The 16,106-nt window shown below is 45.3% G+C and overlaps 1 protein-coding gene across 3 annotated transcripts in view; it reads right to left on the bottom strand.

Moving 5' to 3' along the window:
* The window catches only part of mboat2a (membrane bound O-acyltransferase domain containing 2a), a 69,199-nt gene that overhangs the window by 37,002 nt on the left and 16,091 nt on the right, over positions 1–16,106 (bottom strand). For all 3 annotated transcript variants that reach the window (XM_045723373.1, XM_014210199.2, XM_045723374.1), the window contains exon 2: positions 788–933. In XM_045723373.1, coding sequence (XP_045579329.1) covers positions 788–933 — 146 coding nt within the window. The remainder of the gene's footprint in view (positions 1–787; positions 934–16,106) is intronic.

Consider the following 16,106-nt stretch of genomic DNA (forward strand, 5'->3'; position numbering starts at 1 on the left):
GTGTGTGTGTGTGTGTGTGTGTGTGTGTGTGTGTGTGTGTGTGCAACATGAGAGAATTTAGTGGTAGCAGGTCTGAGGGAGGAGGAGGAGTGATGAAGTCAGTGGTTGTGAAACTGCAGCGTTTCTGGTACCACTTTCCTCAGCGTATTCTACGTTACAAAACCGTTAAGGTGCGTTTCACCGCTGACTAACAACAAGATACATTAGTTACACTAAAAGCCATCACACAAAATGTGATCGCACCACAACATTATCACCTAACCATCAATATCATGTACCTGAATCACATCACAATAAACATGCTCTGAGCTGCTGCCACGCTGGAATGACTCAGCCTTTCACACGCTAAGCATTTCCCCCAGGCCTGCTCATGTAAACACAGACAGCACACACAGACACACTGAACCCTGAGAGGCACACTGCCAAGGGACGTCAGGTCATTTACAACGGGCCCACAACTCCCTAATTGAATATCAATTACTCCCACATCGACCAGTTTGCCTTGGCCCGTGACGGATGGAGGGAGAGAGTGAGGGCAGAGGCAGGGAGGGAGGGAGGGAGGGAGACGGGTGGAGGAGAGGGCGCTCAGGCACAAAGAAAGATGGATGGAGGAAAGGGTGGAAAGCAAGGAGGTGTGAAGGAGGTGTGAAGGAGGGGGGAGGGCGAGAGGAGGCGAGAAGCAGGAAGGGGCGAGGAAGTGAGAGATGGAGGGGAACCAGAGATTTGAGCCGAATTTGGGGAGGAGAGGTGAGAGCACCGGTACAGAGTACCAGTGCAGAGTACTCACCAGCCGAAGCAGAAGAGGACCAGGTAGAAGCCAAGTAGTGTAGCCACCACATGCCTGATGAAAGGACTGGTCTTACTGGGGTGGAGATAGAGGCGGAACCAGAAAGCCGTGAGCAGGGCAAACAGCTGGCACATCACAAAGTTCACCTGGGTGAGGAGACAAAGGAGAGTGTCAAAACGTTAGTGACTTTTGTACCATCCTAAATAAATCAGATTTTTCACTAGAAGAGTGAGAACAGTGCCTTTTTCCAGCAGACAGACAGACAGACAGACAGGCAGACAGACAGTGGGAGCTTGCAATGCAGCATGGGACGGTTGGGAGGACACGCTTTCTTGATAGAACAAGATTTTGATAAGGCTCTTGTTGGCCTTGATAACCGGTTAAGGCAGGCATAGAGGAGACCCTTTTTTAGATCTGTCCGGGAAACGGTTTCCTCTTGTTTGTTCCGTGTGAGCGAAGCCTGGCGTAGAAAGCCAAAACGACGTCAGTTCAACTCGAGACAGGTGGTGGTCTTTCAAGGGTGATGAACCTAGATCGGCGTCACGCCCAACCCAGTACTCAGCCCGTCTTATCAATTGGCAGCAGGCAGAAGTATTTCAGGAGCCGCCGTGCTGCTAAACTCAACATCAGTTCCACCTAGTCACCCATTACTTTTCCGTGATTCCCGGGACCCAAAAGCAAAGAGACGATAAGTGTGCATAGTAACCGTGGTCAAACATCCAACCTACAATGAGAAATACTAGTTGTGTTGTGAGAACCCCACCCGTTCTGTTCCCATTCCCACGTACAATAGAGTACGCCAAAACGGCTGCTATGGTAGAATACAATTACTCTTTAAAGTGGATTTATTTGGATTGCCTAGGACTGTGACTAGGCTATTTAGATCACGTGTGTGTTACTATGCATACGTGTGTGTGTGTTACTCTGCTTGATGTGTGTGTCCACTCCACCGCAGCCTCATCCTCCAGTGTTTCCATGGTGAACCAGATTGCCTTCAGCTTATTGTCCAACACTCTCAGGAGCCTGCGCCTCTACGCTTGTTCACTTACCCAGCCAAGTACCGCGCCAGCCAAGTACCGCGCCAGCCAAGTACCGCGCCAGCCAAGTACCGCGCCAGCCAAGTACCGCGCCAGCCAAGCACCGCGCCAGCCAAGCACCGCGCCAGCCAAGTACCGCGCCAGCCAAGCACCGCGCCAGCCAAGTACCGCGCCAGCCAAGTACCGCGCCAGCCAAGTACCGCGCCAGCCAAGTACCGCGCCAGCCAAGCACCTCCTACTTCTCCTACTTGACTCTGCTTACTAGTACTACTGTAGTCCATGGCCAGTCACTGAACTCCTCAGCCCCTCTCGGACAGCTGTGACTCTAATCATTTCCCGGGAACCGTTGCGGTGAAAGCGATAGCGACATCGCTATCATAACACTCATCCCTATCATATCATCCCATTGCCATAATAACATTTTTTTTTTGGTTAAACACAAGATGTTTAAAATACTGTCGATTTGGATTGAAAACCGCTGTGGAGAATGTACGCAGGCTAACATTTGACAGACAAAATGGGATTCATCTACAAAAACAATCCCCCTGCTACACAAGCAGTTGAGTAGATGAACAGAGTGACTGGAACCAATGGCCGGTAGTTAATACAGGCCCCGTTTCATTCCCTAAAGTGTGGTCTCGGAGCGCTGGGGCAAAAATCGGCTTTACCGGGCACTACCCAGATTGACTGGGGCTGGAGGAGGGTTGGGTAACAGTAACAATGGAAACCCCCATTCCCCTATGATTATTTATCATTATGATGAGCACGGTTTGATCTGTCTGAAGCTGTGATGGCATAAGGTGTAGGTTAGTGAGGTGTGGGGTGCCTGTGTATAAAAATCAACGTTTTTTTGGGTCGCGTACACGGATTTGCAGATGTTATCGCAGGCGCAGAAAAATGCTTGCGTTTCTAGCTCGACCAGCACACCTACCAATAAAATAAATACAAAAATACACAATCAACCTCAAATGTAAAATAAAGAAATGAAGAAGTATCAGAATGAGATCGATATATTTTATCTATCTATTTTACACACACAATGGTGTGTATAGACAGTATATGAAAATAAATGGTGTACAGCAGTAGAGCCATTACTAGAATACAGTACATATATACACTCATTATTGTTATGTCATTTATTGTGTTACAGACAGAGAGACCGAGACACTCACTCTCAGACAGACAGACAGAGACACTCACTCTCAGACAGACAGACAGAGACACTCACTCTCAGACAGACAGACAGAGACACTCACTCTCAGACAGACAGACAGAGACACTCACTCTCAGACAGACAGACAGAGACACTCACTCTCAGACAGACAGACAGAGACACTCACTCTCAGACAGACAGACAGAGACACTCACTCTCAGACAGACAGAGACAGACACACACTCTCAGACAGACAGAGACAGACACACAGTCTCAGACAGACAGAGACACTCACTCTCAGACAGACAGAGACACTCACTCTCAGACAGACAGAGACACTCACTCTCAGACAGACAGAGACACTCACTCTCAGACAGACAGAGACACTCACTCTCAGACAGACAGAGACACTCACTCTCAGACAGACAGAGACACTCACTCTCAGACAGACAGAGACACTCACTCTCAGACAGACAGAGACACTCACTCTCAGACAGACAGAGACACTCACTCTCAGACAGACAGAGACACTCACTCTCAGACAGACAGAGACACACACTCTCAGACAGACAGAGACACACACTCTCAGACAGACAGAGACACACACTCTCAGACAGACAGAGACACTCACTCTCAGACAGACAGAGACAGACAGAGACACTCACTCTCAGACAGACAGAGACACTCACTCTCAGACAGACAGAGACACACACTCTCAGACAGACAGAGACAGACAGAGACACTCACTCTCAGACAGACAGACACAGACACACTCTCAGACAGACAGACAGACACACTCTCAGACAGACAGACAGACACACTCTCAGACAGACAGACACACTCTCAGACAGACAGACACACTCTCAGACACACTCTCAGACACACAGACACACTCAGACAGACAGCCACACTCAGACAGACAGCCACACTCAGACAGACAGACAGCCACACTCAGACAGACAGACAGACACACTCAGACAGACACACTCAGACAGACAGACAGACAGACAGACAGACAGACAGACAGACAGACAGACACTCACTCTCAGACAGAGAGACACACACTCTCAGACAGACAGAGACACTCACTCTCAGACAGACAGACAGACAGACTCTCAGACAGACAGACAGACTCTCAGACAGACTCTCAGACAGACAGACAGACTCTCAGACAGACAGACAGAGACACAGACACTCTCAGACAGACAGACAGAGACACAGACACTCTCAGACAGACAGACACTCTCAGACAGACAGACACTCACTCTCAGACAGACAGACAGACAGACAGACTCTCAGACAGACAGACAGACTCTCAGACAGACAGACAGACAGACAGACACTCTCAGACAGACAGACAGACACTCTCAGACAGACAGACAGACACTCTCAGACAGACAGACAGACACTCTCAGACAGACAGACAGACACTCTCAGACAGACAGACAGACACTCTCAGACAGACAGACAGACACTCTCAGACAGACAGACAGACACTCTCAGACAGACAGACAGACACTCTCAGACAGACAGACAGACACTCTCAGACAGACAGACAGACACTCTCAGACAGACAGACAGACACTCTCACAGACAGACAGACAGACACTCTCACAGACAGACAGACAGACACTCTCACAGACAGACAAACAGACAGACACTCTCTCAGACAGACAAACAGACAGACACTCTCTCAGACAGACAAACAGACAGACACTCTCTCAGACAGACAAACAGACAGACACTCTCTCAGACAGACAAACAGACAGACACTCTCTCAGACAGACAAACAAACAGACACTCTCACAGAGACAGACACTCTCACAGACAGACACTCTCTCAGACAGACACTCTCTCAGACAGACAAACAGACACTCTCACAGAGACAGACACTCTCACAGACAGACACTCTCACAGACAGACACTCTCACAGACAGACACTCTCACAGACAGACACTCTCACAGACAGACAGACAGACACTCTCACAGACAGACAGACAGACACTCTCACAGACAGACAGACAGACAGACACTCTCACAGACAGACAGACAGACAGACACTCTCACAGACAGACAGACAGACACTCTCACAGACAGACAGACAGACACTCTCACAGACAGACAGACAGACTGTCTGTGAGAGTCTGTCTGTCTGTCTGTGTGAGAGTCTGTCTGTCTGTCTGTGTGAGAGTCTGTCTGTCTGTCTGTGTGAGAGTCTGTCTGTCTGTCTGTGTGAGAGTCTGTCTGTCTGTCTGTGTGAGAGTCTGTCTGTGTCTGTGTGAGAGTCTGTCTGTGTCTGTGTGAGAGTCTGTCTGTGTCTGTGTGAGAGTCTGTCTGTGTCTGTGTGAGAGTCTGTCTGTGTCTGTGTGAGAGTCTGTCTGTGTCTGTGTGAGAGTCTGTCTGTGTCTGTGTGAGAGTCTGTCTGTGTCTGTGTGAGAGTCTGTCTGTGTCTGTGTGAGAGTCTGTCTGTGTCTGTGTGAGAGTCTGTCTGTGTCTGTGAGAGTCTGTCTGTGAGAGTCTGTCTGTCTGTGAGAGTCTGTCTGTCTGTGAGAGTCTGTCTGTCTGTGAGAGTCTGTCTGTCTGTGAGAGTCTGTCTGTCTGTGAGAGTCTGTCTGTCTGCGTCTGTCTGTCTGTGAGAGTCTGTCTGTCTGTCTGTGAGAGTCTGTCTGTCTGTCTGTGAGAGTCTGTCTGTGAGAGTCTCTCTCTCTGTCTGTCTGTCTGTGAGAGTCTCTGTCTGTCTGTCAGTGAGAGTCTCTCTGTCTGTCTGTGAGAGTCTGTCTGTGAGAGTCTCTCTGTCTCTCTGTGAGAGTCTCTCTGTCTGTCTGTGAGAGTCTCTCTGTCTGTCTGTGAGAGTCTGTCTGTCTGTCTGTGAGAGTCTGTCTGTCTGTCTGTGAGAGTCTCTGTCTGTCTGTCTGTGAGAGTCTGTCTGTCTGTGAGAGTCTGTCTGTCTGTGAGAGTCTGTCTGTCTGTGAGAGTCTGTCTGTCTGTCTGTGAGAGTCTGTCTGTCTGTCTGTGAGAGTCTGTCTGTCTGTCTGTGAGAGTCTGTCTGTCTGTCTGTGAGAGTCTGTCTGTCTGTCTGTGAGAGTCTGTCTGTCTGTCTGTGAGAGTCTCTCTGTCTGTCTGTGAGAGTCTGTCTGTCTGTCTGTGAGAGTCTGTCTGTGAGAGTCAGTCTGTGAGAGTCAGTCTGTCTGTCTGTCTGTGAGAGTCTGTCTGTCTGTCTGTGAGAGTCTGTCTGTCTGTCTGTGAGAGTCTGTCTGTCTGTCTGTGAGAGTCTGTCTGTCTGTCTGTGAGAGTCTGTCTGTCTGTGAGAGTCTCTGTCTGTCTGACAGACTCATTCTCACAGACAGACACACAGACAGAGACACTCACAGACAGACAGAGGTAATAGATCAGTTGCTGCATTACTTGTGATGCACAGCTGAGTGAGCATACATTTAAATAATTCGCTTTTTAAGTTTTACTGGGCTGATGGTGCCTGTCCCTCCGCTGACCCTGGCCAAAAAGGGACACCGTCTACCAGCTGATGGCAAAACTCGAGTCGCACCGCATTATTTCTGCCTCATGCACAAATTCATATTGTTACTCTTATGAACAGAGAAAGTGAAATATTCCTCCATATTTTTTTAAAGACCCAAGCAGCTAATGACAACGCAAGCCTATCGTTAGCCAACACTTCCCGACTCATTTCAGCTTCAGTGCTGGTTGTAGTGTGAGTGGAAGTAGGAAGAAAGTGCATTTTATGGCTTATAAAAAGTGTTGAATAACAACAACAACAAAAATCTATCCATCTATAATACGGTATTCGTTGACAGTCTCGCTCTAGTCGTGGTTTTAAAAACGTTTTGAAATCTCACAGTATCAACGTCGCTGTAGCTTTCTTTAACGCCTGCTACGTTTCTGCAGATGCTAAATCGGAGCCATTCGATTGGACAGCGGTAGGCCTATATAGTCTACTTTCTCTCCGGGCCCGCCGGGAAGGCAGAGTTTGTACCTTCAGACACATGAAATGGTCCAATTTCTTTTCTTTAAACTGAACACTTCGCCTACCTGGTGCGCAGGGCAGCGGGAGCACCTACCGGCAATAGCGATAGACAACAGCAAAAAATATATATATATAATTTAAAAAACCAGGAACGCGAGGCTTTATCGGGGTTGTTTTTTTACAGAAACGCTCGGCGATCGACTAGAAATGCCTTGGAGATCGACCAGTTGGTCGATGTACCCAAATAAATAGTGCATGTAGGACACTGCCTAAGACACTGGACCTACAACACTGGACCTACAACACTGGACCTACAACACTGGACCTAACATGTGTCAAACTGGCTTTCATTTGAGACACTTATTCCACAAGATACACTAAATATTTTACCACGTAGATAACATTGCCTTGCCTATATGGTTTTGTTACCGTCCATCTATTTGCCACTTGCTCTCAACAGCAAAGACAGACAAAAGTTGGGTTTGTTTGCTTACTGCTGCTATATAACCCAGAGGTGAAAGCCAAGTATATTTCTTAAGCAAAATGACGTTGAGAAATTGAGCCGGTATCGATCATTAAGACTGTATCTCACAGAAACGACAGTATGGTATTGTCAGATAGAGTCCCTGGCCAATCCACTGTTGGCACGACGCCCATACAGAGAACACCTCTTCTATAGGTCAGTCCCCTGGCAGACAAGCACACAAAGGCAGCAGGATGCAGAGAGATGTCTTTCTCCCATCATCACACACATACAAGCAGGTATTCACAAATCACTCAAACCATTTGCAACAGCTGTACCAACAATCGAAAGGGTTTCAGTTACACAAGCTCTTTTCTCATCTTCTCAAAGTGTGTGTATAACAATGATTACGTGGATACAGTTCAAAGGCCAAACTTTGGTTAAACTCTGTGCCGTCAGTATTAAGTGTATATCGTGAAGATAAATCGAAACGCGCGCAGGTTCTCTAGGAGAGTGGCTTGGTTTACAACGACCCAAGAGAATCCCGGATATTTTGAATGTTACACTTCACAGCTTGTTTGAATGCACACACACACTCACAGTTCAGAAAACAACAAAATGGGTCTCAAACGTGATCGTAGTTCTAGTTGTAGTGTTGAGGACACAGTGTTTGCCTATGTTTTTCCCTGAACTTTTGGAAGCATTATGGTAAAGAATGGAACTCCACCAAAACCATAGAAACATGTGGGTTAGGGTTAGGGTTAGGGTTAAAGATCCCGAATCTCCTCATTACCCTACAGCAAAATTAGCCTAGATTTAGACTATCGTTTGCGTGTATTTCACACTACGTCGAGGTCAAAATCTGAGTAGAATTCTTGTGTGGATGTCAAACCTAATGCATGGTCATCTCGTCGTCAGCAATCACCTGCATTAGAGTTTAAAAAGCCTGACCACCAAGATGTTTCTATGCTAGCTATGCTACCAGCTTATAGGAATGGGAGTTAGCATTTAGCAGTCACTTCTTCTAAACCTGAAAAAGGGACTACTTCGAAATGTTATGCAGTGAAAACAGCTAAATGCATACAAATCGGACTTTAGTAACCACGTCATGACAGAGGTGACGAACATCCACTAGGCGAGATCAGATTTGTTGAATGTGCGCCAATCTCACGTCCTCCTATCCCGCACGGTCTGCGTTCCATTGACCCCTTCCCCCACATCTTATCACGGTCTGCGTTCCACTGACCCCTTCCCCCACATCTTATCCACGTCTTCCCCTATTGAGCATCTTGTTGCCATGGAGCCCTGTGTCATTGTTAAAACGGAAAAGTAGCTATTGAGCGTTTTCAGGAATTGAATGGCCTCCTTTTACAACAAGTGGTACCTGCGGAATGGCATAAACTGCATGACTGGCACGTTTGTGCGCGAGCACGTGTGTTAAAGGAACAGTAGTCTATCCCTCCACCACTCCAAGAAACAGCCCTAGTCATTCCCAATGAGCGACATTTACACTGCACAACACACCATGACACATTCAAAGCACGCCTCTAAAGCTGGCATAAAAACACACACACACTCCTCTTTGATTCCTCTCACTATGTCAGTCGAAGGTGCACACAGACCACTCTCCAACGGCTGTTGTTGACCTAAGTGACCCTTGATTACGCTACTCTGAAAATCCCATTCAAACCAATCCAATAATGCCAACGGAAAGCTGCTGAGCAACGACCGCATACAAATGAGGACTGGCTCTGAACTGGACACAAGAGTTGTTTTACGTAGTGTCCCTACACGATGCTTGGTTCAGAGCTAATGGAGAGAGAGGAGAGAGAGGAGTGAGAGAAGGGAGGAAAGATGACTGCTCTCTGCTCCCAGTCCTCCACACTTCCCTCCAACACCCCCCCCCCAGCCATCTGGCTCCCTCCCCTTCTACACGACAACTCCAGCTGATGAGCTAAATTAAACCTGAGATTAAAAAATTAAAAAAGGAGATAAAAAGGGAGGAGAGCGAGAGAGGAATGGAGAAAACAGAACTGCCGTGACAGAGGGAAGCCAAGAAAGACTGAGAAAGAAAATAGACAAGGCAGAGTGAGATAAGAATTAGTACAGTACAGGGAGGCAGAAACAAACGAGTAAAAAGAAGAAAAATGAGGTAAAAATGGAGTGACAGAGGAACATGTACAGTAGAGGGACGGTTCTAGCCCTAAGGGGTTGATAGGGAGACTGCACTGACTGACAATGTCTCCTGCGGTTTCCATAATGAGTTTCAGGAAGGCTGCTTATCTGAGCCTTCCACTCCGTCCAGACTCACTCCTCAGTCAGCTCCTCGGTCGCTTCTTAAAAAGCACCGCCCTACTTCAGGAGAAAACGGGCTGACGCGGGAGTTCCTCAGCTTAAACGCCAGTCAGCGCTAATCGCTAACTAGCGATTCCACTGTAGGCTAACATCTGCATGCCGTAGCCTGTCTGTCGCCACTGAGACCGGTTAGCTAGGGCCCTGCTCCTCACAGATAGGGCCTTTCCAACAGACGGCTTAAGTAAGCGGGTGAATGGAGCCAATCCCAGTCTGAGTGGATCAGACTCAACTCAAGCCTTGGAGAAAAAGTAGGAGGCCTAGGAATGACATCAGCTCCGAGATGTAGATTAGTGGAATTAGTTGATTCGTCTATTGCAGTCACACCAGATGTATAAAATCGAGCACACAGCCATGCAATCTCCATAGACAAACATTGGAGTAGAATGGCCTGACTGAAGAGCTCAGACTTTCAAAAGTGGCATCATCATAGGATGCCACCTTTAAAACAAGTCAGTTCATCAAATGTCTGCCCTGTTCAACTGTAAGCGCTGTTATTGTGAAGTGGAAACGTCTAGGGGAAACAGCCGCAAAGTGGGAGGCCACACAAGCTCACAGAACAGGACCCCGAGTGCTTTAGCGCGTACAAATGGTATGTCCTCAGTTGCAACACTCACTACCGAGTTCCAAACTGCCCCTGGAAGCAACGTTAGCACAAGAACTGTTCGTTGGGAGCTTCATCAAGTGGGTTTCCATGGCCGAGCAGCCGCACACAAACCTAAGATCACCATGCGCAATGCCAAGTGTCACAGCTTGAGTGGTGTAAAGCTCACCACCATTAGACTCTGGAGCAGTGGAAACGTGTTCTCTGTAGTGACGAATCATGCTTCACCATCTGGCAGTCCAATGGATTAATCTGTTTGGCGGATGACTGAAGAACACTACCTACCCCAATGCATAGTGCCAACTGTAAAGTTTGGTGGAGGAGGAATAAAGGTCTGGGGCTGTTATCATGGTTCGGGCTAGGCCCTTTAGCTCCAGTGAAAGCAAACCTTATAGCTACAGCATGGAATGACATTCTAGACGATTCTGTGCTTCCAACTTTGTGGCAACAGTTTGAGGAAGGCCCTTTCCTGTTTCAGCATGACAATGCCCCCGTGCACAAAGCGAGATCCATACAGTAATGGTTTGTCGAAACATGTGAGGAAGTACTTGACTGGCCTGCACAGAGCCCTGACCTCAACCTCATCGAACACCTTCAGGATGAATTGGAATACCAACTGCGAGCCAGGCCTAAAGCCAAAACATCAGTGCCCGACCTCACTAATACTGTGGCGGCTGAATACTCTTTCGGTTTTTCCCATCCAGACTAGACTGAGGAAATAAAACCCTACTCTACAAATACTTTAAACTACATTCAAGGAAAACTCATCGCTGTGCAGGTGAGAGAGTGTGTCTGTCCAAAGGGAGAATCGTTAACATTCAAAACAATATCGCTTCTCTTAAAACCAGAATCCTCTCTTTTAGGGAATACAATCGCTAAGAAGTACATGGAGTCCACGGTGGTGGCTGAGGAATATTTCTGGTGATGTCTGCCAGGGCACCAAGCTGCAGCAATATCCATCTAAATAACTCGAAATTGAGGGCACGGATCCAAAAGCATCTACTCTGGAATACCACATTCCACTGGTGAGTGTTATTCAGTGGGTAGAATCTACAAAGCTTCCGATAGTAGTGGTCAAGACACTAGACTTTTGAGATGCGCCCATTTCCAGCCAGGGTTTCATTAAAATAGGCCAAGGCACAACACTTTATTGCACATTTAATTAAAACTGACGCATTTGGCGAGGTTTAACTTCAATTTCGTTGGCACAGTACGTAAGTATTCACTGTAAAAGTAGATAAATGTACGGCCATTCCCATACGCAGCACTTTGTTTTAAGGATTCATTCATACAAATCTGTTATTGTTTTCTTGCTCAACCGCAAACAGCACCGGTCAAACTCTGTCATAGTATCAGAGGACATGGGAGTACAAGTGATTATACTGGCTAGAACTGTTACTTTAGTCTAGTGTAAAATAATAAAATATACTGACATGGCAGATTCGCACGGAACACAAATTACAGATGCGGTGTTTTGCGCTCGTGCACATATTACGTTACCCAACCTCCCCCCTGTAAAAATAATCCCGTCCGAATAGGGCTATAGACTAAACCAATTATCTGACATTCTGGCAGTCAGCTTCAAGTGACGGAGATTCAGATGTGGTGACAGATGTCTACATAGGAACGGGGGTGTGTGTGTGTGTGTGTGTGTGTGTGTGTGTGTGTGTGTGTGTGTCTTTTACACAGCTATTTTGGTTCAAAGGAGCAGGTGATAACTGCCTCAATTACAGATGATCAGATGTCACATTCCATTAAATCACTTGCCATTCTTACTTACTTGGTAGTCATGACTCAGAATTACCCTGTAATCAACAGGGTATAATTACATCAGCACTGAGAGGACAACAGATTTGCATTTTGTGCAGAGAAAACAATTTCCTTGCATCTCATGAACGGAGAAGAGCTCTTTGAAGGAAGACTTAGGTGATCTTGTGAAATGCTTCTCATTTGAATATTGTGAAATGTTGTTTTGGACAAGGAACAGACAGTCTGCTAAGCTGTCTGCGGTCGGTCCTAGCGCAGACACATTTAGATTTGCCATTCGTGAACACTAAATGCCAATAGCCCTGGTTACTCTTCTGCCTGAAAGGGCATCTGTAACTACATACAAAAAAAAACTCTGGTTGCGCCAACCTTCGGCAAAACATAGCCTAGATCAATTTGAGAAACCATACGAGATTCAGCACCATTAACTTAATATCCTATGACGAATAGCGATCAAAGCACCCGTTACGCTAAACGGTGTCTGCAAACGAAAGCCCCACAAGGTTAAGCTCCACTTAAAGAGAAGAGGCTTGTCATCTGGGGGTGGGATGCTTAAGGCGTTTTCACACACCTGCTAACATCCTGCGCATGGGGCTAAACAAGAGACGGAATTATTCAAGCCTGAATAAAAAGCCAAAAGGTAACTACTGCAGGATTCATTCACTTGATCCTCATCTGGAGCACCTGTATTGCCTTTTTAATGTGATATGTTATGGGCCTAACTGACGTCTTGGCAATCACAGCAGATTATGAGGATGTCATTTAATGGTGCTCATGCTAAAAGATAGCCTTCATTAGGCTAAATATCTTGGCTCGAAAAGGTTATTTGTCAATTAACCAGCATGCCGGGAAGGCATGGAGATGAGTGAGAAATTACCAGTTAGAACCGATCTAGCTGGTCTGGACAGCAGCGAAAAAGAAAAAAATGCTGGCAAGAATAGACATTGGTCTTGCTATAAGGATCTTATGACAGGTTCTCAGACACTCTAGTTCTTGGGCACAACAAGCAAAGAGACATCACCTGGAGTTGACGGTCACTTCACTACCTGGCAGACATAGCCCTTCTCCGTTTCTATGCATATTTTTGTCGGTACTTTAACTTTTCTGCGTACAAGTGTCACGTGAACGCTCAGTCAGTGAACACTTCCCACGTGCACTGTTCTGCCAAACTGTGAGAAAGGACACCTCTCTCGATGTCAGGTGAATTCCTTCAAAGAAAAGCTTTGGCAACAGATTACATACAGTGCTGTGGAAAAGTAATTGCCCCCTTACACTCAATAACTGACTGGAACAAAATGTTTCCTGTAGTTGCTGATCAGTCTTTCATGTCGCTGTGAAGGAATTTTGGCCCACTTTTGCATGCAGAACTGCTTTAACTCAGCAACATTTGTGGGTTTTCAAGCATGAACTGCTTGTTTCAAGTCCTGTCACAACATCTCAATTGGGATTAGATCTGGACTTTGACTAGGCCTTTCCAAAACTTAAAATGTGCTGCTTTTTAGCCATTTTCATGGAGACTTGTGTGTTTTGGATTGTCCTGCTGCATAACCAGCTTCAGCTCACAAACGGGTGGCCTGACATTCTCCTGAAGAATTCTCTGATAATAGAAGGAACCATGAATTCTGCTCTAAGGCAAGTCGTTCTGAGGCTGCAAAAGCATCCCCAAAAATAGAGAACAATCTGAAAGGGCACAGCACTGTAGTTCAGTGTGAGACGAATGACAAAACTTGGCGTACAAAAGTACTTCTGAAGGAGTAAAACTGAAGCATTTAACAATGAGTCTCTGCTATTACTTGATCTGCCTTGAACAACAATGTGAACCCACATCTCCCCGATCACATTACAGTCAGCGAGACGGAATACTTCTCCATGGTGAAACAATGTCAACTATGCAGTTTGGGCTGACTGCCGGTCAAACCAAATCAAAAACAGACCGCTGAGGCCTGCAACTCTAGAATACAAAAGGAAACAACTCATTCTGGAAGCAGCACTTGGAATTTACGTCATTTAGCGTCATGATTTTTTTTTTGTCTTCGCTATGGAGACCACAGTTGCAATTAGCCACATAAAAAGGAAGATCCAGGAAAGGCCTGTGCACGGTCCAAATGGCAGAAAGGACAATAGCTAACAATGGCCGCCCCACAGCTTTACCCACATTCATAAGTCATTCAGCGGACGACGCCTTCTAGGGCATGCTTTTATGACTAGGCAGCAGCTGGCCTTGTTAGGAATAGCAAACAATCCTAGCCAGGGCTTGATGGTATACCAGTAGAAGTAGATCATACCTTTGATGTACTCAAAGATCCATTATTAGCATGTTTAAATTACTCTTATACAAATGGTAGACTTTCAGGTACTCAACAATAAGGTCTGATTTCATTACTACTAAAACAGGACCCAGGTGGTAAGTATAAAGATCCAGTCCATTTAAAAACTGGAGGCCTCTAACACTTCAATGTTGTGATGCGAAAATCCCGGCGAAATGCATAGCATATATATATTGTTTACACTACCTTGTAGTTTACCAACAAAATGCGTGGATGGTGAAGTAGACAAACTTGGTATTCACATCTCAAAATATAAATGAATTTACTACAATCAATTTCAATAGAAAGTCATCAAAAATAGATAAGTATTTACCTCTCCATGGTTGCAGAATCTTATCCATTTGTGGAAGAAAATAAATAAAAATCGCAACTCTTTGGTCCCATCACAGTTTACTTACTAATGGCACTGCCTACTCCAGACGACTCATTTTTTTTTAAATCACATGAGCAACAAATATGACATTTTTTTTGGAATGCTATGCCAGACAGAATTAAACGTGCCTATTTATATAATGAATGAGTTTGGGGCGCAAAAACTATAACATTTTAAAGCTTTAAAAACGCTCACTAAAAGCTTCACTCATACATAAATTATAGTTAAATGGTTATCCAGTAGATTAAGAAAGGCTCATCCTTTGTTAAAACATTTTTTTATTTTGTTTAAGTATCGCCCTTTCTTAAACAAGCCATACAAAGCCGGTTACAATTTCAGTTTTATCCTCCAGAAAAGACACAACAAATATTACAATAAATGTTATGGATAAACTCAAAATACACTGATGAATATTTTTTATTTTTTAATCTGTATGGATTTTTGTATTTTTTATTGTATTATATTTATTAATGATATTACGAAAAGAAACGCAGGAGTTGTGTCACATATTCCCATATATTTTCGATAGCTGCACATTTGCTCAATCCAAACTTACAACCAACTGAGTGCAGCACTACCACAAAAATGGAGGAGGCAAGTGGAAAAGGGAGAAGGTAGGGAACTTGTTTGCCTGCCATATATTAAAGATGCAAATTGGCTGAAAGGAACTGGCATAAATAGAAAAAATATATACCAGTTTCATTTGAGGATAAAAATGTTGACAGCTGCACCATACAGGTTGCAAAATAAATGGGAAGAGATTTTGATGTACCAATTACATGGCACATGGTTTATGAACTGGTACAAAAAAAAAAACTACACTTGATTCAACACTTAGAGTTTTTCAATTTAATAAAATTCTTGCCACCAACAGAATACTATATCTATGGGGCATACAACAATCTCAGCTCTGTAGATTTTGCTGCGAAGAGACAGAATCAATAGATCATTTATTCTGGTATTGCCCCTACGTAGCATGTTTCTTGTACAGGTTCAGGAATGGTTAAAAAATCACAACATGCACTTAAAATGAACCTTACGAACAGCAGTGTGGGGCGATTTGGAAAACCATAGTCAGTCAATAAATAGTATAATAATACTCGTAGGAAAGGTTTTCATCTTTAGCTCACAATCTGTGAATACTATACGATTTTAGAAAGGTAAAAACATTATGTAATAAATCACAGCACAATTGAAAAATATATGGCACATGGAAACCAAACGAGGGTGGTCTATGGTGATAGGTGGGATGGGCTGCGAT

Source organism: Salmo salar, chromosome ssa09, assembly GCF_905237065.1.
Source record: "Salmo salar chromosome ssa09, Ssal_v3.1, whole genome shotgun sequence".
Taxonomy (NCBI): domain Eukaryota; kingdom Metazoa; phylum Chordata; class Actinopteri; order Salmoniformes; family Salmonidae; genus Salmo; species Salmo salar.